At 38.8% G+C, this 27996-nt stretch overlaps 1 protein-coding gene across 6 annotated transcripts in view; it reads right to left on the bottom strand.

The window, feature by feature from the left end:
* Window positions 1–13897, bottom strand: part of LOC134529775 (protein lap1) — a 72114-nt gene extending 58217 nt beyond the window's left edge. For 4 of the 6 annotated variants that reach the window (XR_010074704.1, XM_063364205.1, XM_063364206.1 and 1 more), the window contains exons 1-4: window positions 13711–13885; window positions 10355–10405; window positions 3980–4128; window positions 2064–2219 (exon numbers count right to left, since the gene is read on the bottom strand). Coding sequence is in view for 5 of the 6 variants with exons in the window: in XM_063364205.1 (XP_063220275.1) it covers window positions 2064–2210 (147 nt within the window). In the remaining variant the exon portion in view is untranslated. Of the gene's footprint in view, window positions 1–2063; window positions 2220–3979; window positions 4129–10354; window positions 10406–13710 lie in introns of all 6 variants that reach the window. The other 2 variants (XM_063364204.1, XM_063364203.1) reach the window with 2 other exon arrangements.
* Window positions 13898–27996: the final 14099 nt, after the last annotated feature.

The raw sequence follows: 27996 nt of genomic DNA, 5'->3' as shown, positions 1-27996 counted from the left end.
CTGTACATGGAGTAATTACCAAACCTCTTTCCCAGCAATACAAGTTACCTGCTTCCTTAGTATTACTAGTTGTTTGGAATAGCAAACAATCTGAAAAAAGTCCAGAAATGTTGTGTTCAATTTTGAGTTTTACCAACGTTACCAGATTTTTTCCCAAAATAGTTTATTCCTTAATTCCTCCAAAATCCAAAACAAAATACAGCAGTGAAATGGAATGCTGTTAAGGCTTTACATCTCGTTGACATCAAGATCCTTAAAGACAGGTAGAGGTTGAATCAGTTAAGATGGTGTGGCAACAGCACACATTGGAGAGATTAAAAGGAGCACCCTAAGAAAACACGCCAACATCCACCAAGTTTCCCATGACAAATGCTAACCTACAATTCATGTTTGAATTTAGGAAATCACAGCAAAGAATAACTACCACAACCACCAATACAACCTCACCAAAAACAATTAAAACAATAAAATTACATTTTTGACACTTATTGGTGTCCAGTGATCAATAACAAATTTTTTCAAAGTTCACAATGAAGAGAAATAACTTTTCACCAAAAAGTGCTCTTAGAGGTAAAAATGTTTATTAATTTACTAACCACTTCACAAACTGAAATCCTGTAAAATTAACACTGAGACAGAAGCCTTATCTTCGAACTGTTTGAATAACCAGCTGGAGCCTTTCAATCACGTTTGGTTGGCGTGTGCCTGTGTATTCCCTTAGTTTTCCCTCCCATTCCCACCTTACAGTACCATTTCTTCTTCCCCGTTCTTCCCCTTTTCCTCTTCCCTTACCACCAAGTGCTGTTTAGCTCAAGCAGCCACGTGTCGAGAACTTTTAGGGGGTACACGAGGCAGTTTGTTCTTCTGTGAAGTGTGACATCGGCATGTAAAAGCAGAGAGAATATCTGTTTGAGAAAAAGTGGAGCTAACTGGAGGCAGCATGTTAAGCTATGCTAGTGAGTAATGGAATATGGCAGTATTATTGTTTGTTTTTGACGTGACAATGTCTAATAAATCGATGAACGCCGGCTGCACGCACAAAAAGTGTCCTGTTACGCACATTGTCCCGTTACGCATATTGTACGCTTGCGCCGCATTTATCTCTCTTCCACTCGATTGGAACAACCATCGATTTGACTTTTTCGAGGCACATTAAACTTGAAACACTCCCATTTGTTTCCTACTTTTCCTATCATCATCCTATCCTTAACAGAATAACACAGATTGGAAGAAGTTAAATAGCAAACATGTATAAAAGTTATAGTTAAAATAATCTCTTCGTTAAAGTAATAAACACATTTGAATTAATGAGTGCAAATAAAAGTAAATTGATCAATTAAATTGTAGATTTCATTTCACTACTTCTTTGTATCCATACAAAATAGTGATAATTCAATAAAAATGATTCAATTTTATTCATAAAAGTATGCAATCATTTCATCAATGTTTCGTTATGACGTCACGTTAAACTATCGTCCGTAAACCGACTTTACAGACAACCAATTTTTTTTTCTTTATTTTGGCCACCAATTTATACATTTTGTTTCAGGAAAAATTTCCACTCAAGTTCTGTTTTAATGTTAGTAATGTCTCATTTTAGTATAATTTTCTTTTTCACTATATTGTGTTGGAGCACCACACTTAGATTTAGCCACTTAAGAATTTGATGTCTCATCTGACACTATGTTTATATAGCCTGTTTATTTTGTAAACATAAAGTTAGCACATGCATCTAAAAGCTTGTTTTCACTGCAAATTTTTGTATATCAAGTTTGATGCAGTGCAAAGCAGATTTAGAGTTTTAATTAATATTATGTTTTGGTATACGAAGTTTAACAGTAAATATAACTTAAAACTTTAAATTTTTGAAAGGAAATTTCCAATCATGTTCATAACACTATTTCTAAGCCTCATCTCACATAATATTATTAATTTGTCATATCATTTGGAACAAGCAGTACACCCTAAGATAGCAGCAGTTCACTTAAGCAGAATCCACCTCTGCCTAATGTGGTAATCACACTACCTCTAAAATTTCAACAAAACAATATGCAAACACATACCCTATTTGAATCCAATTTTAACTCTTCCAATGTTCGTTCATAGGTAAACACTTCAATAGGCACATCATACAGCATGAAGTGTTGGTAATCCAAAAGATGCACATCTTCTACTTGATTCCGAAAGCAGTCAAAACATTTCCACGACATTGCACATCACTAAAAATATACATAAGACATAAATTAGTGATCATATAAAAAAAGCATGCATGTACAGATTCTAATTTTAAAAAAATTAAGTAAAATTAGTGATTACAAATTACAGGCTCAACATGTCAATTTTAGTGAAATTAACAGCACTTATGGGTCACTAGTCTGTTGCTTCAGTAAGGATTCTCAAAATTTGTTATCAATATATAAATGCTACAATAAATAAAAAAGTAATTATTTTAGCAGCTACTGCATAAAAAAATATTTCAAATATGTTGTTATTTCAGTTGTACTAACCATTGTGATGGTTCTGCTGAGACATTAGTGCAAGATTGTGAGATATTAATTACCTGAAAAAGGTGAACTCATGTAAGTAGTACTTCATTAATGCCATATTAACTTGGTGTGTGTTTTTTTTTTTTTTTGGTTTTATAGTGTTGTGTCAAGTGTAGTAATTTATTAATTAATTATGGAAATGGTTATATAATTGTTTTATGAATATGTATGTGATTGCAACTATAAAGTAATGTGATGTTAGGTAACTTGCATCTGAATTAATTAAAAATATTAAAAGTTTTGTATTATTGCAAATGTTTTTGTATTTTAAGAAGTATTTTGACCCACACAGTAGCAAACTTTGGATAAGTTTTGAACCACTAAAGATGGAGGCAAGAATCATCAAATTGAATTTGTTGATCGTATACCATTTTTTGGTGTGTTGATTGCTAAGTGAAAGCATTAGTTAGCTGGCAGCAGAATTTACAGTCGTTCGTAAAGAATTTGTCAGTTTCATACCAATGTATTTTTTGATGTCAGCAAGAAAATTGTGAACACTCATGTCATTGGAAGCTCATTGTCTGAAGTTTCGCATTGAACAACGAACAAGATAACGTCACTAAGCAGCCCAATTGGTAAACAAACGTAAACAAAGTCGAATCACAGTGGTTCGTTCATGACTGGTCAGTTTCAATTCTCAAATCATGGTGACTGGTCTATAGACTAAACAGTACAATTCAACTTTGATTATGTTTTAGTTTTGCTTAACAAAACTGGGCATTGGGTAGCAGTAGTGACTGCAACACTGTGACTTAATTTCATACAAAACTACATAAAACTTTTAAAAAACAGAAACAAAAGTTGTACGTACAACATGAAGAACAACTTGAGTGTCCTGCCTTAGATGAAACAGGCCACACTGAGTGTGATGCGGTGTGAAGTTGTGTTTGAGACAGTAGTAATAATACTTTACTTCTTTTACGTGTTTTTTAAAATTTTATTAGGGTTTTGTAGGTATTTAAATATTGTAATATAAACATACTTACGTGAAAAAATTTTATAGGTCACATTGTAGAAAAAGATATGGGAAAAAGGAAAAGTTATACCGATGAAAAGTCTATGGTCTTTTATATATTATAATGAAAATTAATTGTTAACATCTATGGAGTTTTTCTTAAAAATCTGGGCACACACCCACTGAAAAAAAATCTTGAGTACACCTATGCTTAATACCTTCAGTTTATGACAACAGTATAATCTTTTTTTTTTCCAGAGATCTGTATGCTTTGTAAGTTTGTTGGTATATTGTTTCCCTGTAGGATTGTTCTACATAATGACTGTAACAAGCACTTTTTTTTTTAAAATGTTTTTGTGCCAAGACTGGAAGCCTGCTAAGCTGTTTGCTGACACACACAAATAAATAAAATAAAGAAACAGAATATTGTCAGCGAATGACTCTTAAGGATTTGCAGTACAGCACAGCTTGCACGTACCTACTGTTTCCACCTTGCAGGTAGTGTACCATCTTCCATCACCTGGCCACCTCGCCATGGAACCAGTTAGATCATTGTATTTTATCTGTGTTGCTGTGTTCAAAACCAAACTGGAAGTTTACTATTGCCTTCAAACACTAAATACCCACCTGAAAAAGCACACGTTTAATTTTTAGGTACTCTCAATTCCAAATCAGACATTACTTTGTAAACATGTTATTTTATGAGTACTTAAATATGAGAATTAAAATAATGTAATCTAAATGTTTAGAAAACTTTTTATTTAATAAGTTAATGTAACTTCGTCCAAAAGCAGAACCTAAGTGATACCAACAGGCAGGTATCATACTGAATCACCAGAAATATTTTTAATAGGATATATAATATAACATGCTTACAAGCATAATAATTTTAATATGATATAAGAAAAGAGTTGAACATCCAGTGATGATAAATAAATAGCTAATGCAAGGATAGGTGGAAGGCAAACCTAATTCCACATGTATTTTGCAGTGCCTAAGAATGAGTGGGTTTTTTACTGCTTTAAGTATAAAACCAGAACAAATAAACACCAGTAAAGATTAAACAAAATAACACATTAAAAAGGAATTATCTACAAAAAACATTTACAAAAATGTACATTAAACAATTAAAGGGGTCATCAGTGGAAGAAGGTGATATGTGAAATTTCAACTTTTGACACTTACCCCAGCTCTCTAAAACAGTTAGTAACAGATATTTCAGATGGTAAAGGATGTATGTCCACTGTAAAACATAGAAGTTCTAATGGAAGAAGGTAGCATGTAACACTTAAGTGTGTATACACCCTTCATTATTCAGGAGTGTAAAAGTTCTGTTAACATACTTCCTTCATCCATTACTCAATGGACTACAGCTGATTGATGTCTCATCTTAACAGTCAACTGTTAGCTACAGTTCTGTTTCTAGTGTTACAGTAATGTAGTACCATTTCTACAAGAAATGGATATTAACAGTTATGGAAGAAATATTCTACAATTGTCATTAAATGGCAAGAAAGATAAAGAGAAGATTGAACATCTCAGTCAACATTCTGTGAACGTAGGCTTAGACCTAAGAAAGCTTCATAGGTTATGGCTTAAATACTCAACATCAAATAGGTCACAGGCATATTATGATTTTGTAAGAATACATAAACCCTAGATTCGAAAATAACTTTTGCCCAAAATTAATTTGCTAACACAAAACTGTAACCCATAAAGCAGAATAACTCAAGTACACCAAGCGATGATCTAGTAGGTCCCAGTGATGAAGATGAAGGTCTACCAGAAGCGTTGCAATCTAACAACTTAGTCAAAAATAAACCAGAGAAACAACCTGTAGGTACACTTGCTCCACCGAAACCGAAAAAGAGAAAAACAAGTTTTTCGCTGTGATTATAAGTTTCTAAAATATGATCAAGGCACCCTAATGAGTGGAAACGGTGCAAAGCTGCTATAAGCGGGAGAAGGATAAGACTTACTTGTCTTACAAAGGTAAAATTGTTCAAGCAAAATCTGTTGTAACAGGCAATTTGTGCCCAGAGAAATGCAGTGTCAAATATAATGTTAGTTTCCATATGAATCATCGACAAATAATTTTTGTCTCAGTTTTTACAAGCTAGATGTTAATGCCAAAAGTGTCACATTGTTTGGCTCAATTAAGATTTCTCCTATAAAAAGGCTAAGAAAGAGGACAACAAAATACAAGTCAGCTTCATTTAAATAAGATCTTTGTATGTAAAAAATGCTCTTGCTTCATTGCAACAAGTCGGAAAGAAAAAGATTGATTTAATTTAAAAAACATGAAAACAGGTTTATTTGCTCCTAGTCCAGACAAAAGGGGCCGACCCAATAGCAGACCTCAAAGGACTCCTGAGAGGGCCAAGAAGTATGTTTAACAGCACATTTCAATGTTTCCTGCTGAAGTGTCTCGGTACCTACTCTTGAGCTTCAAACATTAATAAGAAGTACCTGTCTCCACTGCTTTCTGTCCCTAAAATACACAAGCTTTACTTTGAAAAGTGTGCTGCAGACAGTGTTTGTGATTGTTTTTGTGTCCTCGAAAGCACTTATCATAATGTAATTGTTTCTAAATTCAACCTGTAATTTGGCCCCCTTAAAAGTGACACATGTAGTACCTGTGACGCAGGTGAATCAAACGAAGAGTGTTTAGGGAACTATCATGCAGCATTTGACTTACTCGAAGCTGACCGAGAAAATGCCAAAACAGTTGATAACGTAGCTCATATAACCATTGAATTATAACAAACAATGTGTCTGCCTCACCTAAGCACATCCAAAGTTTTCTACTTACGTAAACTCTGGTTTCAAAACTTAGGCATTTATATGTTAACAAAAGATGCAGAAAGAACCCCATTCTGTGTGGACTAAAGAGCAGATATCAAGAGGAAACAAAGAGATTACTAGTTCTCTACTTACAACCCACTTTAAGAAACAACGATCAGCTAATCATCTGGTCAGACTCATATTCTGCTCCAAACAAAAATATCCTCATGATCTGTTTATACCAGTTTTTAATACATAAAGGCCAATTCAAAGTAAGTGATCATACATTTCTAAAAGTAGGAAATACCTACTTAGACTCTGACAGAGGTTTTGGTCGCATTGAAAAAAACTTGCGGAAGCATCAAAATATCTAATCACCCGAAGAGTACAGAGACCTTATTGCCAAGTCAAGCTGGAAAAACCAAGTTTTGGACATGAGTGAACATTTCTGAGAAATTGAAGACCTACCTACTGAGTTGAAGTTTTACAACACGAAAACAGACCTTGTGAAGAATACAGTTTAATTCTGAGACAGTTTTAAGTGGGTACCTGTAGATACATACAGCTCCTATATATCTAAATCGTTATGACAAGTATACACCATCCATGAAGGTACACAATTATAAAAACCATAAATCAACGCCAAGCCTTGAAGGACCAATTGTCAGTGCCAGACTGTTGATACCGTTTGGAACACTGAAGAAAGAAAACGTTGAGAACTTGAAATAACAGTTGAAGTATGAACTAGAACACCAATGGTGGTGATGCTAGTAAATAATAGATCAATATAGCTTAACTTGAAGCAATATGCAAAGCTGAACTATTTTGTGTATTTTTATTTAAGATATTTCAGGAAACATGTGTGTATTTCTCGTAACAATAAATACTGATTATCTCTCTTATCCATTAAAATATTACACAAATCAGAATAAACAATAGTGGAAGAAGTAAGTAGGTAGGTAGTTTTTATCATAAAAACATAAAAATGTAACTATTGAAATAAAAATACTGGGACTACAAACATGTCTCCAATTGCTATGAAAATCAGAGTACATATAGGCTAAGTTAGATGTTTTTAAAACCTTTTCCACAAAAAGTAACAGCATAAAAACTTTAGAGCTAAATATCTCAAAACTTACTATCAGTCATAGACCACCTTCTTCCACTGACCCTTTCAAATACCACCACTATACAAATATATCCATACAGGTGTAAGCATATCACACAAAACCAAACAAGAACAAAGATCATGACCACATGCAACTTTAGAAGAAGTTTCTCACTGTTGTAAAAACTATCAAGTTTGGTTGAAAGTAGTACAGAATGACAACTTCTATTTTCTAGTAATGACTTTATTGTTTATCTTCAATTCAAACTCTTCTTCTACTGTATTTCGTCTGTTCCTAAAATTTATATAGTTCAGCACAAGTTTATTTGCTTCCAATCAGTGCTTTAAATGGCCAAGAATTAAATTTGCTTTAGTTATTTGTTGTCAGGGTTGGGAAAAAAACAGTTTTTTTAAAAAAAATCAAAAACATGTTTTTTATTGTTTTAAACAGTTTTTTTAAACAGTTTGTCATGTTTTAAAGAGTTTTTTTAAGTTTAAACTTTTGTTTTGTTTTTAATATTAATTTTAATCAAAACCACCACAATATGTTTTGCACATATGGTTTCAGCAGAAGTCCCATCAGGTGTAAGGAATATTGCTACACATTTTTGAATATGGAATTCCCTGGCATTTCCCGGTTTTCCCTGACTGTAGCCATTCCGGATATTTTTAAGTACAAGGAAAAAAGTTCACCTTTCAAGGAGTACTTATTCAGTCCTGACTTTATGTAAGCTTTTGGACATACGCCATTGCTAAGCACAAGTATGTCTGTAGAAGAAAACTACAAAAAACACAAATGACAAAAAAACAAATAAAGCAAAAAATTGCTGTTGTCAGGATATAAACACCACACAATACTCCACAACAAGAATATGGTCAGTGAAACAAATAAAAATGGACTAACAGAACGAAAAAAAACCCACAAATGATGACAGCACAAAAATACTGAAATAAAAACATTCAGCACAACAGTTGAAACGAGACAAAAACACAGCAAAACGAAAAGACGAAACAAATACAATAGTTTTTCAAAAAAGAACGAAAAAATAAACCACAAATGATGACAGCACAAAAATATTGAACCCAAAAAAATTCAGCACAACAGTCAAAATGAGACAAAAACACGACAAAACGAAAAGACGAAACAAACATGACAGTTTTCTAAAACAGAAACAAGCGACGTTTCGGGAACTGCAATCTGCTCCCGTCCTCAGGCAGAGACGCACATGGTACGAAAACACAGGTGTGACCAAATTCCTGTTGTGGATTATTGTGTGGTGTTTATATCCTGACAACAGCAATTTTTTGCTTTATTTGTGTTTTTGTCATTTGTGTTTTTTGCAGTTTTCTTCTACAGACATACATGTGCTTAGCAATGGCGTATGTCCAAAAGCTTACATCAAGACATGCACTCCCATTGCACAAATCTTTCAAAGATAATACTTATTCAGTCCTGTAACACTAAAAGAGATTAAACCTCTAGTATGGTGGATGGCTTTGGAGAAAAGAACTCATCATGCAACTCTGCACCTGGCACATCAGTTACACAGTGCAGTAGCTTCGTCAGCTGGTATTGAACGTCTTTTCTCCACATTCGGGTTTGTGCATAGTACTGTAAGGAACCGGCTAGGAACAGAGAAGGCTGCCAAACTTGTAACTGTTTTCCATGCACTTAACTAACAAAAACAAATTTTAATTAGGTTAGATGAACTTAGTGGAACTGGCACCCTAAAAGGTATGACTGGTTTGACCCCAAGCAGTGCTGGTATTTTATGTGTAAGTGAGGAAAGTGTTTCACTTCAAAACATCTCATCCAAGTCTGGATATTTATCACAATTAGTGACTTTCAATGAGACAGTGATGCTTGCGATGAAAATGTCAATAAGCAGTTTTCGTTTTCGTAAGAAATAAAACATTTTTAAAATACATATAAAAAAACATGTTTAGAACAGAATGTTTTAAACATTGTGTTTTAAACTTGTTTTATTCAGAGTGTATTGTTTTAAACAATTTTGAACATATTGTTTTAAACATTTTGTTTTAAACGTGCCAACCCTGTTTGTTGTCTACGTTGTTTCCTTTCACTATATTAAAATTAGAGGTTAAATAATGCATTAAATTTCTGAGGTTAGGTAATCCATTACAAGTCTGAGGTTAAGTAATATATTACACTTCCAAGGTTAGGTTTAATTAGGTTAGTTTAAGGCAACTAGACTTATGTCCGATGGCAAGGATTCCTCCTCGTATGTCACTCTCCCAATCCCTTTAACATTCTCCGTAGGTGCTCTGCACCCCTCACTTCCAATGCCTTTCCCTCAAAACCATTCCACTCCCACCCTGTCCTCACCAGGAAAGTTTTTTTCTCTTTCTGTCACGAGATACAAGTCCCAAATTGTTGCCACACAACTTACCTACTCCATTATCAACAAAAAAAATTTAAAGTTCAGTTATGTAAGGTCAGTTCCATTTAAAATGCTATAAACTTGTTCAATTATTTGAATTTGTGCAAAATGCCGTTTACCGGGTAGATTCTTGAAAACTCAGTAAATGTTGAAGGCCTTGAAATATTGTGTGGTTTGGGGATTAAAATTAATATAAATATTGATGCGGAATTATTTAAATATTTATTTGGAATTATTAAAATAAATGTAATATTGATATTTCAAAAAATATAAATCATTTTCTTTTTTTTTTTTTTTTTAATGTGTTTTGCCCCTTTTTTTCTCTAACTTCATCACCCTCCGCACTACCAAGTATTTCAGAAACCAGTTGGAATATATAAACACCATTCTTAGAAAGAAAAAATGCTTTAAAAGTTTAATTTTTTTCTCCCAATGAAAAGCCTCTACTCTAGAGCTTTGATTTATACTACTTGTTGCATTTGCACATAATAATTGTGTTCACTCAAATGTTAAATTACGAGACCAACAAACTGGAATCCATAAATTTAAAGTTACATACCAGACTGTCTCATAATGATTAAGTTGAGGAATGTATCTCTTCGGGAATAGCCTGGAATCAAAGACTAAACTCATTTACTGGCATTTATTATTAAAAACATTATTATAATACAAATACTGGCAATGAAGAAAAACACCTAACTTAATATTATTCAAAATATTCTTTAGTGAATGCAGCTAGGTACATTAAACATACATTTTTGACACAAACATAAAAAGGTTATGTGCTATTTTTAAATGTTATAGCCTACAGTAATATATGGTACCATTCATAAACATTTACACTCCATGTGACTAACCATTGTATAAAAATGTTGTTGTAATTGAGAACACTTCTGAATGTCCTGCTTAAAATTAACTTTCAGCCAATTTAGTTCAAGCTTTCCATTGCATACAAATTATTTTTTTTTTTGTAATTCTCTCTAATTAGCTCTTTGCTAAACATAAAAAATTCTAAAATACTGTCACTTTCTGACATGTATTTGAACCATTCTCTAAGAGGGAATTGTAATACCTAAGGTGGTTTACCTGTAGTTTACCATTTTAACAAGTGGTCAAGTTATGTTTATACATTACAAGTAATGTGATATTGTGAGAATGGTCTGTTAGTAGGTTGGGTTAGGTTAGTTACATTTAAAAAACTTTTAAAAAAAAGTGTACGGTTGGTTAGGTTAACTTGGGTATGTTTAAAATACTTTAAAATAGTGTGGATGGTTGGTTAGGTTAGCTACAGTAAAAATACTAAAACAACATTTGGATGGTTGGTTAGGAATTAATACCAATTTAAAATGTAGCTCACTTAAACTAACCAACCCGTCTTATTATTTATATATAAAACTTTTATTGTGCCCAACCACACTGTTATGAAATAAAGTTATGAGACAAACACGTTGCACTGGCAGGCAGACCACGATATGGTGAAGCGTCGTTACCGTGAAATAGTGGGACAATGCCTCACATTCGCATGGCCAACCCCCATTGCGTAAGGGGAGAAGGAATGATGATCTTATCAACACATCTGCGTACCCTGGGTTTCAAATATGGCAGCCAAAATAAGGGGCTTTTTGGGGGTGGTCCTGACGACAGAGCCAGCAGTGGTGCCAATCCTCTCGCCACCACTTCCAGCCTCAATGAGAGGCCTGCCGCGGCCGCGAACAAGATGCACAGACAACAAAGTGAAGAAATAACTTATGTGTTTTAATGGCTTTTACCCCACTTCACCTCAACTTTATAGCCCTGCCCACTTAAGAGTTTCTCACAATCCAGTTGGAATTTCAAAATTATGTTTTCTTTTGGTTTGAATACAGAAACTTCTTTGGGCCTGTACCAACCCCGTTTTTTAAATTTTTTTCACAGAAAAGTCATTACTCTAAAAATTACCTGGTAGTATTCTTACTATGCAGCTTTTCCATAAAGTACTAACAAAGTTTAGAAAATATATTTTTCTGACATTTATGAGACATTCCTATATTTACCCTGAAAACAGTGCTTCTAAATTTTCTGAGAAATCACAGTTACTAGGTTACATTACAAAACCTGTGCATTGATGGGGCCACCGCACTTTTTTTCCTTTCCTTTGTGGGTTTGTGCATTGTTCACTACATTTGGTTAGCAACATTAAAAATACTAACTTCACAGAAAAGCCAAGCTATAAGAATAGGTAAATATTTACTTGGGCGGTATTTCCGAAAAAAAATGTTAAAATTCTGAAAATACCTTTATTTAATGCTCTTCAATTTCCTCTTTTCATTAAAAGCGGCGGAGATTAGAAATTCCAAATACTTTAGGAGATATTGAATTTTTTAATGTCTTCATATGTAATTGAGCGGTATTTGCGAAAAAAAAATGTTAAAAATCCGAAAATACCTTTATTATATGCTCTTCAACTTCCTCTTTTCATTAAAAGCGGCGGAGATTAGAAATTCCAAATACTTTAGGAGATATCGAATTTTTAAATTTCAGCACAAAACCAGCGAATTCCTATGGCGTGCATGCACCATTGTTTCTTGTTTACGTACGAGTATCTATTTTTTTATTGAATAATGATGTCACATGATTGTTCGTGATAGGCCAGAATTCAAATGAACTAATACGTGATTATTTAGTTCAATTATTGTTTAAAACGGTGTTTAATTACCGCCTCCAACTTAGGTGAGTTTTTAACGTTTCTAATTTTAAAGTCTTATTTGTTATTTTGATATTGTTGCGCAAGTAATAAGTAACAAAAAAATTTATGTGCGTTGTTACTGTACATCCTTTGTTACGGGTTTGTTATGTAAGGTCAGTTACATTATAAATAATTTAAAACTAAAGAATAATTAAAATTAATTCACATTATTTTTAATATCACCTTAGTTTGAAAGTATTTATAATGTAACTGACCTGACCTAATCGACCATTTTAGTTTACTGTTCACCCTCTGTCCGGGTTTGTTTGGTCAGGTCAGTTACATTATAAATATTTTAAAACTAAACAGCCATTAAAATTAATTCACAAAATAATTTTTAATGTCGGCTTAGTTTGAAAGTATTATTAATGTAACTGACCTGACCTAATCAACCATTTTATTAATTACGCATTCACGATTCACGTTTTAACGAACACACGGCAAAATAACAAAAATGGCGCCGCTCGAATGGTTCCACAGGTCTTGTATTGCAAAATTAAAAAATTCGTTATCTCCTAAAGTATTTGGAATTTCTTATCTCCGCCGCTTTTAATGAAAAGAGGAAGTTGAAGAGCATAAAATAAAGGTATTTTCGGATTTTTAACATTTTTTTTCGGAAATACCGCCCAAGTAAATATTTACCTAAGAATATTATCCAGAACCACCAAAACTGTTAGTAGACCTAAACTATAATTTATTTTTAATGGTAACTTTTTTTAACTGAAAAGCATCTAATCTAAAAAAATTACCTATTCTCCAATATTTATTTTTAAAGGAAAAGCTGACACTATTCTTTAACCTTACAAACATTCCATACTCGGAACCATCAAGAATTAGGGGAGATCAAAAATTCCCTTTTCATAGTTTTCTTTTTACATTTGAGCCACACAACAAACAATTTACTGTCATAATCATGTTTAGCTAAATGAAAGGCTTATTTCTGGACAATGTTTAACCATGGGAGCCGGGGGGATCGGAGGTTAAATAAACAAAGTCAACCAAAAAACAATTATTTGCAGGAAAAATTATTTCCAGCAGAAAATTCAAATTTATGCACTCTAGTTACTCATCAGACAACCGTACAAATTCAGCTACCGAGATACAAAACCAATCAAAAAACGGTACTTATCCTTTAAAAAAAAAAAAACAGTATAATAATATTATATATAATAAATTTTAAACGAACTTACAAGGTCAACAATTATGCAAAAATTCAAAATCAGAACATTTACTGCCTATGTAAATAGACGAACACATTTTAAAATATCCTGGTAAAGTAGGAAAAAAATATACTCTAAATTTCTTTAGTACTAGAACTTTCACAACGCTTAACTTGAAAACCATATATAAAAAACATCAACAATAACAAACAAGAGGCAAAGATTATATGATTTTTTTTACAGGATGCAATTAGATATGAGTGACCCAAGCCAAAAAAAAATTTTTTAACTTAATATTATTTTTTATAAGCAAATTAATATTGACACAAACAGAATTGTATTGAAAAATTTCAAATATTATTATGAAAATAACAATAAAAATTGAAAACGTTTTAAAGGAACACACGTAATTTAATATAGATACAATACAATCACTTGTATCTACGGGTGGCTTTCCAAGAGAAAAAGTTAAGATAGTAATTAAAACCTAAATTGTTAGGATACAAAATAAACCTAAATCGCTTGTAGAATTCTAGAATGTGTCCAAACTGGATACTATAGGGGAAAAAGTTAAATCTGAACCGTTTTTGTTATCGCTGTGCGCATGGTCTGCCTTCCCCTTTACCTCCCTTAGCAAAAGAGAATAGAGCTGTAGCAAAACGTATTTATTCGGTACTGTGTAACGGGTGCGCCGTCTAGTAACGAGTAATGAAACGTAACACACGGCTGCATCTCGTTACTCGCATTTTTCGTATGTTTTACGCATGCGCGCGCATATTCGATGAATTTACAATACAAAGAACGATGTTGACGTCGACCCAAGAGGCTCCCCGGCTCCTTCAGGCCGTTATGCCTCGCCAGCGCCATCTCTTGCCTGTGTTGTGTGATGCACGTGAGGGTGATGTGCGACGTTTTGTTTCCATACAGGATTTGACACATTATTTAATTGTAAATATATTTTTGTTTTACGTTTTTTGTATATATTTTGCTTATATTTTATTATAATTAATTTTGTATTGAAGGGTTATGTATTTCGTGAAATTTTTAATTGTTCACCGGGCGCCAAGGCCGTGGCTTCCGCCTGTGACCAATCAGCATGTTCCACGGGCTCTTGAGAAGGGGGGGAGACGCGGGCGCTCGGGCGCACCAGGGGGGTGGGAGGCAGTCGTGGACCCTGCACGAGAGACAACGGACGGGTTGGCAACGTTGCTCCAGGACTGTGAGATTGAGCGGGCGCGGTATTTGCAGTAGTTCTAAACTTTGCGGTGCGGAAGCGTTTTCAGTCTTGCAGTCGAGTAGTTTGTTACTTTGTCATTCAGTCGCGTGCTCTCATCTTGTCATTTTGTCTCACGTGTGTTCTTCTACTAGTTTTTGCGAGTCGCGGTTTATTTTGAAAATTGGACATTCGCAGTCGTATGTTCTGTGCTTTTTACTTTTCTCCCCGGTCATTGTGGTGTTCAGTCGGACAGACATCCTATTGCGCGCGAGTCATTGAGAATTCTATGCCTTACAATGTGGGTAATAGTCGTCACAGGCGGGACGTCCCGTATTTTCATTACCATATTAGTGCGCGGAACCGGGCTTCGTCCCATATAGAAATAGTCACAGGCGGAAACGCAGCAGCCCCATGTAAAGTGTTAATCGTCTTGAGTATAAAGGACCAGCAAACTTTATTCGAGTTGTTCTCATTTCAATTCTGGAGACTAAGTCCCTCGGCCACGCGGCCCGAACCCCCTCTACCGAACCCTGAGTAGCCGGCAGGATAGCAGCATTTTCAGGGACTAGTCGACCAGCCTACGACAATGTTTGTTTATTAAGTAAATTATAATTTGGAAAATCGTCGTCCAAATCTTTTTCTGTTTATTAAAGGTATTATGTGTGTAGACAAAGTTTGAGATTGGAACAGAAACAACTTAAGAAAGTATTTTTTACAAATTAGAAATATGTATGTTTTGTTTTTTATTATCGTGTATTTTTACGTTTTTTTTGTTCTTATCTTAAAAGATATAATAAAGCAGCTCTAATGAGATTTAATTGTTTCTTGGTTAACAAAAACTGTTAATTATCAAATATTGTTAATTGTTTATATTCTATTTATTATTATTTACGCGACGTCATACTGTACGCGCACGCAATAATACGACTCGATTCGTTGCTGCAACATAACATAGCATGTTATGCGGTATCAAAAGTAACGAGTAACGTAACGATACGATAGTAACGAGTACTAATTGTTATAGTAACGAATACATATGGGGACGCTTTTTTTCGTTACTTTTACACCTCTAAACGACAGTGTCTGGAGGATAATGCGTGGAAACCCCTCCAAATCAAGGCGATGGAGTGTCAGCCCGTCTTACACGAACGCGACACAAGGGTTATAACGCATGAACTGCATGATGTAATCACAAATGGAAAATACACTACATCGATAACCCATGTCCAAATTATTCACACATACATATTTACAATAATTAATCAGTTAACAGAACATCAGCATTCTCACAGTCACGCTATTTGTTTGCAGTCATAAAAAACTTATCTGTGAAAAAACTATTTTATTATAAACAAAAATGCCGCAAGTGTTAAAATTACTCTTTCTTTGAAGGCTTGGTTATCAAATTATCATTTGGTTAAGGGTTCTGTAAAAATAGCGTTTTCTTAAAGGTAAAATACAGAACATTTCTGTTTTATCACTACTTTTTACATCACTAATGTTCGATGCAAAAACGGGTGTTGATTATAAATACATAATTTTAAGATGCCAACGTAATATTTTAATAGTTAGATAGTTATTATGTTGACGTCGTCCGGCCGAAGGCCACCCTAAAGCCCGACCTGCAACTGCCAGTATTCAACCCCGCTAATGGAACGCGCCCCTAGCTATGGCCCACCCGAGACAGGCGAGCCACCGGCAGACAAGGTAGAATGCGGCTCCATAATAACCAGACCGACACTACAGTCAATCCCTCTGATAAATCACACGCAGAATAAAAACAATATTGCGTATAGGTTAAACATTCTCTCAATGAAAATGCGACGTAGGAGTGCCCGGGCACTCACGTGTGAAAATGTGTCAGTACATGTGCGAGTGTCCCCCTGGCGGCCTTCTACCTGTATTAATTAAGTGTTTCAGGTGACATAATTATTACCTCCCTATGTTGGGTTTTTACTCCCTACCAGAGCGGTCCAGCAAAAGACGAACAGTCTCTGGTGTGACTTACAGTTCAAAAACATAATCCGTAAACATGCTAAATCTAAATCGTAGAAGGGATGTGTAATTTAAATTTAGTTTGAATAATTAATGAAAGAATTTAGCGCTCTTAAAATCTCTTGTTAACTAAATAATTTGGAAAATAACGTAATGAGGTCAACCCCGGCGCGAAAGGACACCGAGCCTCGGCCGGACGCCATGACACCAGGGCAGTACAGTGCGACTCGTGGACCGGAGCGGATGCACGTCCCACGGAGAGGCAGCATCCTTTGTCTACACTGAAGTAACTCCTGGTAAATATAGTCACGCCACCGAAACTTATTTTTTATTAAGCTCTCCGTGCGTACCCGGTCCAACCTTTCGGTCTAGGACATAATCCAGCCGCGTAAATTCAAAACTCCCTGCACCACACTTGCTCCGCGGGACAGTTTGCCAGCCTACAGCACGGGCCGCCTCCCGAAACCCCGAACTTTTGTTAAAGTCACGCGCCCCGGCGCTGACCTCACCAACGTAGGACTTGGACTAAGTTAGCTGCGGTCCGCGCTCCACCACAGTGGGCGCAAACACCGCCTTGAAGCAAAGACATACGGGATTGGCCGCCTCCAATCACACTCAACGCCATATTCACATAACATTTTTAGTAATTTTGTGCATCGCCTTATTCACGTAACATTTTTAGTAAATTTGTGCAACGTCTTATTCACGTAACATTTTTAGAGTGACTCTGTGTAATGTGTAACTTCGGTATTGCGTGACGTCAGCTTCTGTACGACGTGGTGTGTAATCCACTGTATTACGCCCAACCCACAGTCGCATGAATAAACGGCGCATGTCATTTGACGCACTAATTCAGTGCCTAATTAATCAGTCATACAAACCCCCAACCACCACCAAGTAGGGAATCCTTCATATCCCACGCAACACCGCCGACGGTCCTAGTGGGCCACGCAGGGGCAACCGCCCCCACGACCCACCTCTCGACTAGGAGATGAGCTAGTCCGGCGCCCACCCGGAAACATTCCAATGATAACAGACTTTCCCGCTAGGAACCACACCGGGTCTCGAACCCGAGTCCCCGGGCAACGGCAATGTTATTTACCTAATCTGAGTCTGATGTTAAGTTGGCATTTTCCATTTCACTAGAGGTGTCTTCAGCTCTAGATTCTTCAAGATTAACAATAATCATCTTTATTTCAGTAACCTATCACTGTTCCAGTATTAATTCTCGATTTTTTCCACATGTCGGCACCATTCTTTCCATTGCTCTTTAGAGTAGCTACTGCCGTCCGCCGCGGTCTCGTGTTCGAGGTCGGGCGCAGGTCCTAGCGGGGTGGCTGGCTTTCTTAGAGGTTTCTGTTCCGGGAGGGCGCCAGGCTAGCTCGGTGTCTAACCGTGTGATGGTCGTGGGTTCGTTGCCCCAGCGTGGTCCGCTAGAACCGTCGGCGGTGATGGAATTTGTTTCCTGATTAGGTTGGGTTGTTTAGGTTGATTTACATACACTGTTCTGGTTGTTCTACGGGTCGCACGTCGCGCACGGGAGGTGCGGGGTGGACGTTTTATTGTTCACTATTTACACTGGTTCATTACATTGGGCGCGAGGTCTACTCGGCGGTACATGACTGCCAATGAGGCGTCGGAACACGTAGAAGTTTTGATTACACTATTATTACAATTACACTTGACAAAATGGCTCTCTGTGGTGCTTTTACGTACACGATTACACTGCACACGTTATCTGAGAGGGACACCTGCGTGCCTCTACGTGTGTTTACTTATTAAGTCCTCACGCCAGTCGCAGTTGAGGGAGAGAGTTCGATTAGCATCGGCTAATCTCGTAATCGGTAACTTGCGACACACGGGCCCACCTGTGTGGACCGCGGCTCGCTACTAAATTAAAAACACGTTTAAGCTTGAATGTAGCCTGTGCCTGTGCACTGGGCGATTAACTAGAGTTCTGGGGTGGCGGAAGACGGCCCGTACCGTATACTGCACAGCCCCACGTAATGCTTTGTGTGGGGCATGTTAAATTGACGCGGCTGGGTTAGGCCCTACACCGGAAAAGGACCGGGCACACACGGGGAGTATTTGAAAAAAGGTTTTGGTTGTGACTATAATAATAATAATTACACATGCCACATGGGGGGATATTTTCATAATCCGAGAAAAACGTCTCAAGGTAACATCCCATACTACCTCTGTGCCAAAGCTCTTGGCACCCGCACGAACGGCACCGAAGTTACGCGACGAAAAGCGCGCCTTCCTCGCTGACAGATCTGAAAAACATGCCCCTCTGTTCACTCTATCTCCTCCCAGGGTTTTGGGAGGAGGGGGTCTTAGTATGGGGCGCTGCACAGAGGAAGGATGAAAGGTGTGCAGAAAAAATATTTCAGCTCTAATCAGTCATACAAACCCCCAACCACCACCAAGTAGGGAATCCTTCATATCCCACGCAACACCGCCGACAGTCCTAGTGGGCCACGCAGAGGCAACCGCCCCCACGAAGCCTGATTACTTAGTGGGAGTTCAATTTTTAATTATTTCGTCAATTTTGATAGTTTTGGAAGTGGGCACTTGTTTCGCAAGTAATAGTAGGTTGGCTTTTGTTAGGTCAGTGGAGAAAGCTATGTTGTTTATTTTTAGCCACTCTTGAATCAATTGTTTTGTGTTAGCGGAAGTCGGCTTCTTATTTGTCTGTACATTGTGATAACATGCAGTTTGAATATTAAAGTCAAGCTGGAGACTGTCTGTTTCTTGATAACTACTCCAGTGGCGAATGATAATGCTAATTTGGGGCGGTTTGCGTTACGTCACACGTTTCACTACTGAATTTAGGCTGAAGGCCACAAGGGTTGCACTCACAGCAGTTTTAGTAGAAAGCTACACGTGAGTGACCCGGGCACTCCTACATCGCACTCTATTAATTAGGGGCTTTTGTTTGTTTCTGATTACTTTATTATTGTGTGGGGAATTTTGTAGGCACGGGGAGTGCATTGCATGTGTAATTAAAATGGTTCGCTATTCTCTACCTTGGGCTGCGGTCCGCTCACTTGACTCAGGTGGGCCATGGCTAGGGGTGCTTTCCGTTAGTGGAGCCGAATACTGGCGGGTGCAGGTCGGGCTTTGGGGTGGCCTTCGGCCGTACGATGTCACTACTAAACAGCTGTTCACATAATGTCTTCTTGTCTTCGAGTGAGGATGATATTTCTTCGCACACTTGTCCTTTAATATATCTCCACACTAACTCAATCGGATTGAGGTCAGGATGATAGGGTGGAAGCCTGATTACTTAGTGGGAGTTCAATTTTTAATTATTTCGTCAATTTTGATAGTTTTGGAAGTGGGCACTTGTTTCGCAAGTAATAGTAGGTTGGCTTTTGTTAGGTCAGTGGAGAAAGCTACGTTGTTTATTTTTAGCCACACTTGAATCACTTGTTTTGTGTTAGCGGAAGTCGGCTTCTTATTTGTCTGTACATTGTGATAATATGCAGTGTCGAGAACAATGACGGAGTTTTCAGGCAAATTTGGAAGCAGTTTATGTGTAACCCATTTCGAAAAGTTTTCGAAATTCATGTCATGATAATCTCCCGTTGTTTGTTTTGTCCGGAATATCAACAATGCATTCTGTACAAATCCCTAATCTCCTCCTGCATTCACAATTATTAAACACTGGCCTTGACCGATTGGCTCTGTAATACTCAGCTCATTGTCCGATTGCCAACAATAACTAACACTGTGGGTAGCATGGATGTACGTTTCATCTACATAAACGATTTAACGACCATCGTTTCGAAACTTGCGCATTTCTTGTAGGAAACACCCCCTCCATGCTGCTATATCAGGCTTCTCAATCAAAATCCTTCTCCTTGACTGACACTTCGTCCAACGTAATCCCAGTCTCTTTAACAGTTTTCTCAAAAATTCTTTACTGCAGTCCAAAACACCATCATCTCGCAAAGCCGTCTTTAATTTATTTAAAGTTGGAACAGTTTTCCTGACAGTGTAAAATTCATCCACTTTTCTCGTCACAGCACCACATGTAAAATCGTCGACTTCTAACCTTTTTTGCATTCATTGTTTTGGCCAGTAGGTGTTGAAAAGTTCAGACCAATTTTACTTTTTACTTTCCCCTAAGCCAAAATTCTTTTTACAGTTGATTCAGACACACCCGTCGCAGCACTTCTCGCTTCAGTAACATTGTATTTTAAAATGTACAGAAACTTCTTTTCTTTCAGATGCGTCGCAATGTTGTATACAATTTCACGCGCCTGTCCTCGCAAGGGTCGTCCTGGAATAAGGTTCGACTTAATTCCCGAGGTTGATGGGATAGGCTCGCTTGTTGTACAGTGTAACCCAGGTCCCAGCATGACGCGCTGATGCAATCCTCACACAACCTAGTGAAGCGCGTAAATGATCCCCTCCACTTCCCCTGGCGGCTATCACGTGACGGTAGTGTGCGTCACGCCACGAATTGGGGTCTGCGCAAGTTCACAAGTATCTTGCCGTACTATATTAAGGAAACATAAGCAGTTGTTATAATAAACAATGCCCAGTGCAAGGCTAGAAATTAGTCCCAAAACATTCTAGCAAACATTTTGCAGCCATTGATGTTATTTGGTTGGTAAAGATCGCAATAAAAAATAATTATATAATTTTAATTATCTCAAGAACTTTTTTAAGGTGTGATTAGTTTTTGTTTTCAGCACTAAAATAAATAGAATGTATTCAAAGATAATTTCTCTATTGTAAAGTTTCCTTTGGTATACAAAGATGTTCGGTATATCACCCTATCATAACAAAAATGATTATATACAAGTCAATGTCCCCAGATGCAGGTCTGCCATCTGGACGAAATAAATAAAAAAGTGAGCTCTGTACTTTCGTGGGAAACGAGCAAGAGTACGGCACCAGATGGAACATCAAAATCTGTTCCCCAAAAATAAGGGCTGGCCATGTCCTATTGTGCACTAGGAAAATGTTTAAGATAAAGGTGTAGCAAAATTAACACCTTAATCTTTATTTGTTTTGGAATAATGGCCTAAACAACAAAATCACTCATTAAGGATATACCTACTTAAACTTGTTGCGTCCTTCATTTGGCCTTGGCCCCCTCACCCTCGTTTAATAGGTGTCCGACCATGTGCCTGACCACGTCCTGCGGTGCAAATATGCAACATTGGACTAGCCAATGATTGACATGCCCAAGCTGGCAGCTCAATGTGTCGGGCATACATGGCCGTGGTAGCTGGGGCAACCTGGGTGCTGCGGCCATATAATTATAGCTGTAACATGTACTTCTCTTTCAGCAAACCTGGCTGGCTGGCAGCCTGGTGGGAAACGACGAAAGTCGCCCCCTAAAAACCAGTCATGCCCAAAAACCCCAAATGCGGACAGAAATGTCCAAGTGCCCGCCCTTGCTTAGTAGATATTTTCTACTCTTCCAACTCTTCTACCTGAGCCATCCCTCTACTCCCGTAGCCAACCCGCATGTAATAATGCATGAATTTTGCATCCCACATGTAAGTGCCCAGGGTTTTCCCTGTGTCTATGCAGCTTTTACCTGGGCCCAACTTATCTAGTATTAGTCTAGAATAGTCAGTGAGGGGAGTTAGTCATGGCGCCAATTGCTGCCATAGCTGGCCAATCCCCTCCTAGCACACGATGCATGCACCCTCTCCCATATGGCTAACCCCTGCATGATTAGAGCGTATAGGCTTCGGCCTGAGACGCACTTAGAGTCTGTCCCTAATCTAGACCCTCCCAAACACACTTAGGGCGGTATTCAAGACGTTTGAGTAAGGTAGCGAATATGCACTGCCTTGTTGGGCAACTGCCCTACCCTAACTCTCGGGTCATATTCCAAAACGTGTCCTAACTTAACCCCCATAAGGTATCAGATCGGCAGCCATTTTAATAAACGAGGACTTGTACGAGGCTATAAACAGTTGTACTTCGTGGAATCCATCGTAATTTATCTTATTTTTTAAAACTATGTAATTATAATGTGAAATAAAATATTTAATTTTGGTTGTACAAGAATAAACAATGAATTTTTGGCCGTATTTATGTTTGCTGTTTTGTAAGATATTAGGGGGAGAAATTGTAATCGTAAAAGTTCCGTTAAAGTTCATTAAAAAGGAAAAAAATATATATACAGTTATGGATAAAATCGGCAACAGATAGGACACCAAAAATCTGTGCCCTAAAAATAAGGGATTGGCCGTGTCCTATCGTGCACTTGGAATATGGTTAGGGTACAGGTATTGCATATTCAACACCTAAACCCTTATTTTGGTGTCTTGAAATACGGCCCTTAGTTTTAATTTAGGTTAGGAAAAAAAATATAAGTCAGACTAGCTCGATAGCTCTCATGGTATGTACATCACTGGGGAACAAGCTGACTGCTCTGCCTGGAGGTTTATTGCTTCAGACAGTGCTGAAACTGTGTGGACCATTTTGTGTACATGATGAGTGCTGAGAAGCAGCGACTGACTCTAATCGAGCACGTCCTGTCGGTGGCGAATTACTTGTGTACCATCTGTTGGTAGGGGCAGTTGCTTTCATGGCTTGCCGAGGATTAAGTAGAGGTGGGTTGTTACAGCAATTTTCGGTATCTGTTCCAACCTGATACTTGCAATCACCCGACCTCTGTGAAAGGTCAGGGGGGTAGCTGACGAGCGCTACGGGCGTCGCGATGCTCTTGTTGTCCGGAGGGGCGCCAGGCTAGCGGGTTGCTAGGCAGTTGATGTTGGGTCGTGGGTACTCTGCCCCCGCGTGCCCCGCCAGGTACACGGCTTGAATGTAACCTGAATCTTTCTCCCTTGGTTGTGAAGGCCGCTCGGCCGTGTAGAGGAAGGGAGATTACGGAAAATGATCGTATACGAGTTGGTGAGAATACATTTAATTTGGGAGTTTCACTGGTGGTCTATGTGAGTACACGGTACACTCTACTAGTCCGCTCCGCGGTTCAGTCCCGCTACAAAAATTCTCACCAACACTAAACACAACACTATGTGACAATGGTTACCGCGGCAGTCTCGCGGGACGTGGGTCAATGCTCGCTGGAGACGGCCAGCGCCGAAAGTTAACGGGTGCAGGGGGGGGGGGGGTCGATGAGCGGGCTCCTAAGTTCGGCGAAACACTTACGTGAGTGATACGATACGCAGCGCGGTATCACACTGAAGACGGTCGGAATAGGCCCGGTTCCGTAAAATAAGCGCCGAGTCGACGTGGGCAGCGATGAATTAATAAGAGGTTTTAAATTTTAAGATTTAGTACAGAATAAAAATAATCAATGAAAGAAACTTGAATGCTGCCCACGGACACACGTCTGTTCCCGGCGCGGAGTGGTTGGAGACTGCCGAACATGGCCGCCTCGCAAGGAAGAGAAACTTTCTCTTCTTTGTGAGTCGGCGTCAAAAAACTTATATTAATTGAATTTACTCTATTACCAGTTAAAACATGTTCCAGGTGCCCAATTAAAATGTAGCACCTGGTAATTGGGTGCTTAAGGCTTAACAATGGTTTTTATGTATTTAATTATTTAAATTGTGACATCAAGTTGGCGACTGTAAATTTACTAACATATTGTCCCACTGCGAATTGTTTTAGAGGGATTTCTCCTATTCTGACTTGATCATGATCACGGGCATTTTAATTAAGGCCAGTGGCCACGGTGACTGTTAATGAGGTTTGTTGTCTGCTCCGTGCGTGGTGTACTCGCCCGGAGTGGCTACGACACACTTATTACATGTCGGGTAGTTAGTAATTTCGTACTAATAGCTTTTCCCTTAATTGAATTATGGGTTCGAGCCTCCGGGGTTCCGTACCTTTAAATTTCATTATGTCTATTGGGGTCACGCCCAAGGCGCTCGCCTGACTCAATCCGGCTGGGCAAGGGGCGCGCTCCGAAAACGGGATACGGTACTGGCGGTGCGGAGCACGGGCTTAAAGGCCATGGTCTGTACGACGTCATACTGATACAGTAATGTAATAGTTACAAGTAGCTGATACTTCTGTATCAGTTTTAGCAGTAGCGGTCCCAGGACCGTGCGACCGGAAGGAGAATCTGATACATTATTTATCACGCCCGGTAATTCTCTACCTCTGTTACTCTCATGCCCGCCTGATACAACCAGTATCAATCAGTTCAACATTCACTGCAGTTCGTCCTGGCCATGTATTACGATGTAAATTGTTGCGGGCTGTCATGCTTTGTAGTTAGTATCTTTATAGTGAAATAAGGAATGGATAAGTGCAAGAAAAAGACTTCATTTGTGTGGAATTTTTTCACGGAAAATAATGAGTTTGCTAAGTGTAATTTGTGTAAACAAAAACTGAGTTATAATGCAATACTATTTGTTAAATAGTGACTGAACTTGCAAAGTGTTTGTTTTTTTAACGATATTGGCACTGCTATCTGCCTGATGTACCTAACTCAAATGTCTATTGATATAGTATGCTCACTAATGTACCTATCTGTTTTTTTATTTTTAATTTTTGATAAAATCGTAATCTTTTAATGTATGAAAACACTAGTTACTAATTGTTTTCGAAAAAAGAAAGTCCATATGTTGATTACATCTGTTATTAGTGTCAACTGAAAATTTATTTGCATTTTCATAGCTGTTAGGTGCACAAATATAAATATTATATCTTGTATTAATGTACTTTTTAATATTAAAATTTCATTAGTTTTATTATTGAACGAGACGGTGCACGCACTGCGCACTGAGCATACTTTGATGTGGGACAATAAACAAAATGACTCGTAACAATTTCGCTCTGCGCCTCTCCTTCAACGCCTTCCCCTGCGCTTCCTCCCATACATTCTTTCCCTTTATCCCTTATTCGTCGTGCCGCTCCCTCCCCTTTCACAAGCTCCGCCCGTGACCGTCATCTGCGATCGGGTTCTGCGCACGCGCACGTTGGCCGTGGTTTTGTTCCAGGCGAATTCAAAAACTGATACTAAAGTACTTGATACTTTTCAAGTGTACTCGTTTGCAGTACCTGATACAGGCGTGTATAAGTTACAAAATATCAGGTTGATACTTTTCGACCCACCTCTAGGATCAAGTGACGGTGGAACTTTAAGTTGGACGGTGTGCTGGGCCTGGAGTGTTGGCACTGCAGGCGATGCAGCAGCAATCGACGAGAGCCTGGCATTACACACTCTTCTAAAGCTGCACATAGTTGGCAGGAGTGGAAGAGGAGTAGTGACCCTCGGAACCTCAGCCATGCATGAAAGGTCCTGGTGCGTCGGCTGATTGAGAGAGAAACCTGAACGAATGAATCGGTGAGTGACTGAAGCAACAGTCAGCTTCGGGGGCGGTGCAATCACGCGGACCACTGGCGGTTTGCGGGAGCGGACTGACAGAATCCCGCGCGGTTGCCTGCTAACTAACCTCTTTCCCACAGCGGAACTCTACACTCTTCACGATTATATGCCTCCTTGGCGACTGGCCGGGCACATACCTGTTGGAGGGTCACTGTGCTGTCGCGCGCGGCCTTGGAGCTTATCACTACACTCACACAACGAGATTAACTAGGCCACTTTTGACGCAATACTTTACAAGCCTCTAAATACAGACATCACGATACTTCCATACATCATTTTGCCACCTAACTGAGGGGGAAAGGGTGACCTTCCCCCGCCTGACATCTACACTAAATAAATTAAAGCCAAGCACCACAGCGATAGCTACTTAACTACTTGCAGGATCGTGAGCCACTATTCATTTTAAAATCGCACACTTCGCGCCCCGCCGTCGTTTCTAATGATTCGAATAAATTTACGGGGTCGCAATCTTGATTTGACTTCCCACATAGCGAGTTATGGGAACATAATAGTTCTGACGTCGACCCAAGTGTCTCCCCGGCTCCTTCAGGCCGTTATGCCTCGCCAGCGCCATCTCTTGCATGTGTTGTGCGACGCAAGGGACGGTGACGTGGAACGTTGTGTTTCTTTACAGGATATGACTTATTATTTTAATGTAAATATATTTTCTTTTACTTTTTTTGTATATATTTTGCTTATGTTTTATTATAATTAATTTTGTATTGAAGGGTTATGTTTTTCGTGTAAGTTTTAATTGTTCACCAGGTGCCAAGGCCGCGGCTCCCGCCTGTGACCAATCAGCGTGTTCTGCGGGCTCGCGAAGTGGGGGAGACGCGGGCGCTCCTGCACTCCAGGCGGGGGAGGGAGTTAGTCGTCGCCAGGACTCGGCAGACAGCGGTCACGCGAGTGTCATCGCTCCGCGCTAGCGGGAGGCAGTCGTGGACCCGGCACGAGAGGTGACGGTCGTGTTGGTGACGCCGCTCTGGGACGGTGAGAGAAGCGGGTGCGGTATTAGCACAGGCTCTAGACTTTTGCCGTGCGGATACGTTTTCTCAATTTTGCAGTCGAGCTTGTTGATTTGCAGTTACGGTCGCGAGTTTTCATTTCATTATTACGCACATGTGTGTTCAGCTTTCAATTCGGGCGAGTCACGATTCATTTTTGCAAACTGGTCATTCGCAGTCATAGGTTCTGTGTTTTTTTTTATTTCTCTCTGGCCAGTGCTGAGTACAGTCAGACAGGCATCCTATCACGCGCAGGTCATCAGAATTATATTCCTTACTGTGGGAGTAATAGTCATCACGGGACGTCCCGTAATTTTCTTAACCAGATCAGTGTGCGGAACCGGGTTTCGACCCACCTAGAAATAGTCACAGGCGGAAACGTGGCAGCCCCATGTAAAGTGTTCGGCGTCTTAAATTATAAAGGACCATCAAACTTTATTTGAGTTGTTATCATTTCATCTCTGGAGACTAAGTTCCTCAGCCACGCGGCCCGAACCCCCCTCTACCGAACCCTGAGTAGCCAGCAGGACAGCAGCATTGTCAGGAACTAGTCGACCAGCACGCGACAGTTTCTGGTATCGCTGTCTCACGCTCCCAGCTGAGCATATGAAGAAACGGCGGGTATCAGTCAGAGATCTTTGCCCCATAGAAATCTGGGGAAATAAAGCAGGAATTTGGAATTTGTTATTGCTTTCTGCTCTCCTCTCCCCTCCTCAAAGCCTCTCTCTATCCTGGAGCGGCCTTTCGAGGATTACGCTCTAGGG

This window comes from Bacillus rossius, chromosome 2 (genome assembly GCF_032445375.1).
Source record: "Bacillus rossius redtenbacheri isolate Brsri chromosome 2, Brsri_v3, whole genome shotgun sequence".
In the NCBI taxonomy this organism is placed as follows: Eukaryota; Metazoa; Arthropoda; class Insecta; order Phasmatodea; family Bacillidae; genus Bacillus; species Bacillus rossius.
The sequence above is the reverse complement of the archived record's forward strand: the minus strand, read 5'-3'. Positions and strand labels throughout refer to the sequence as shown.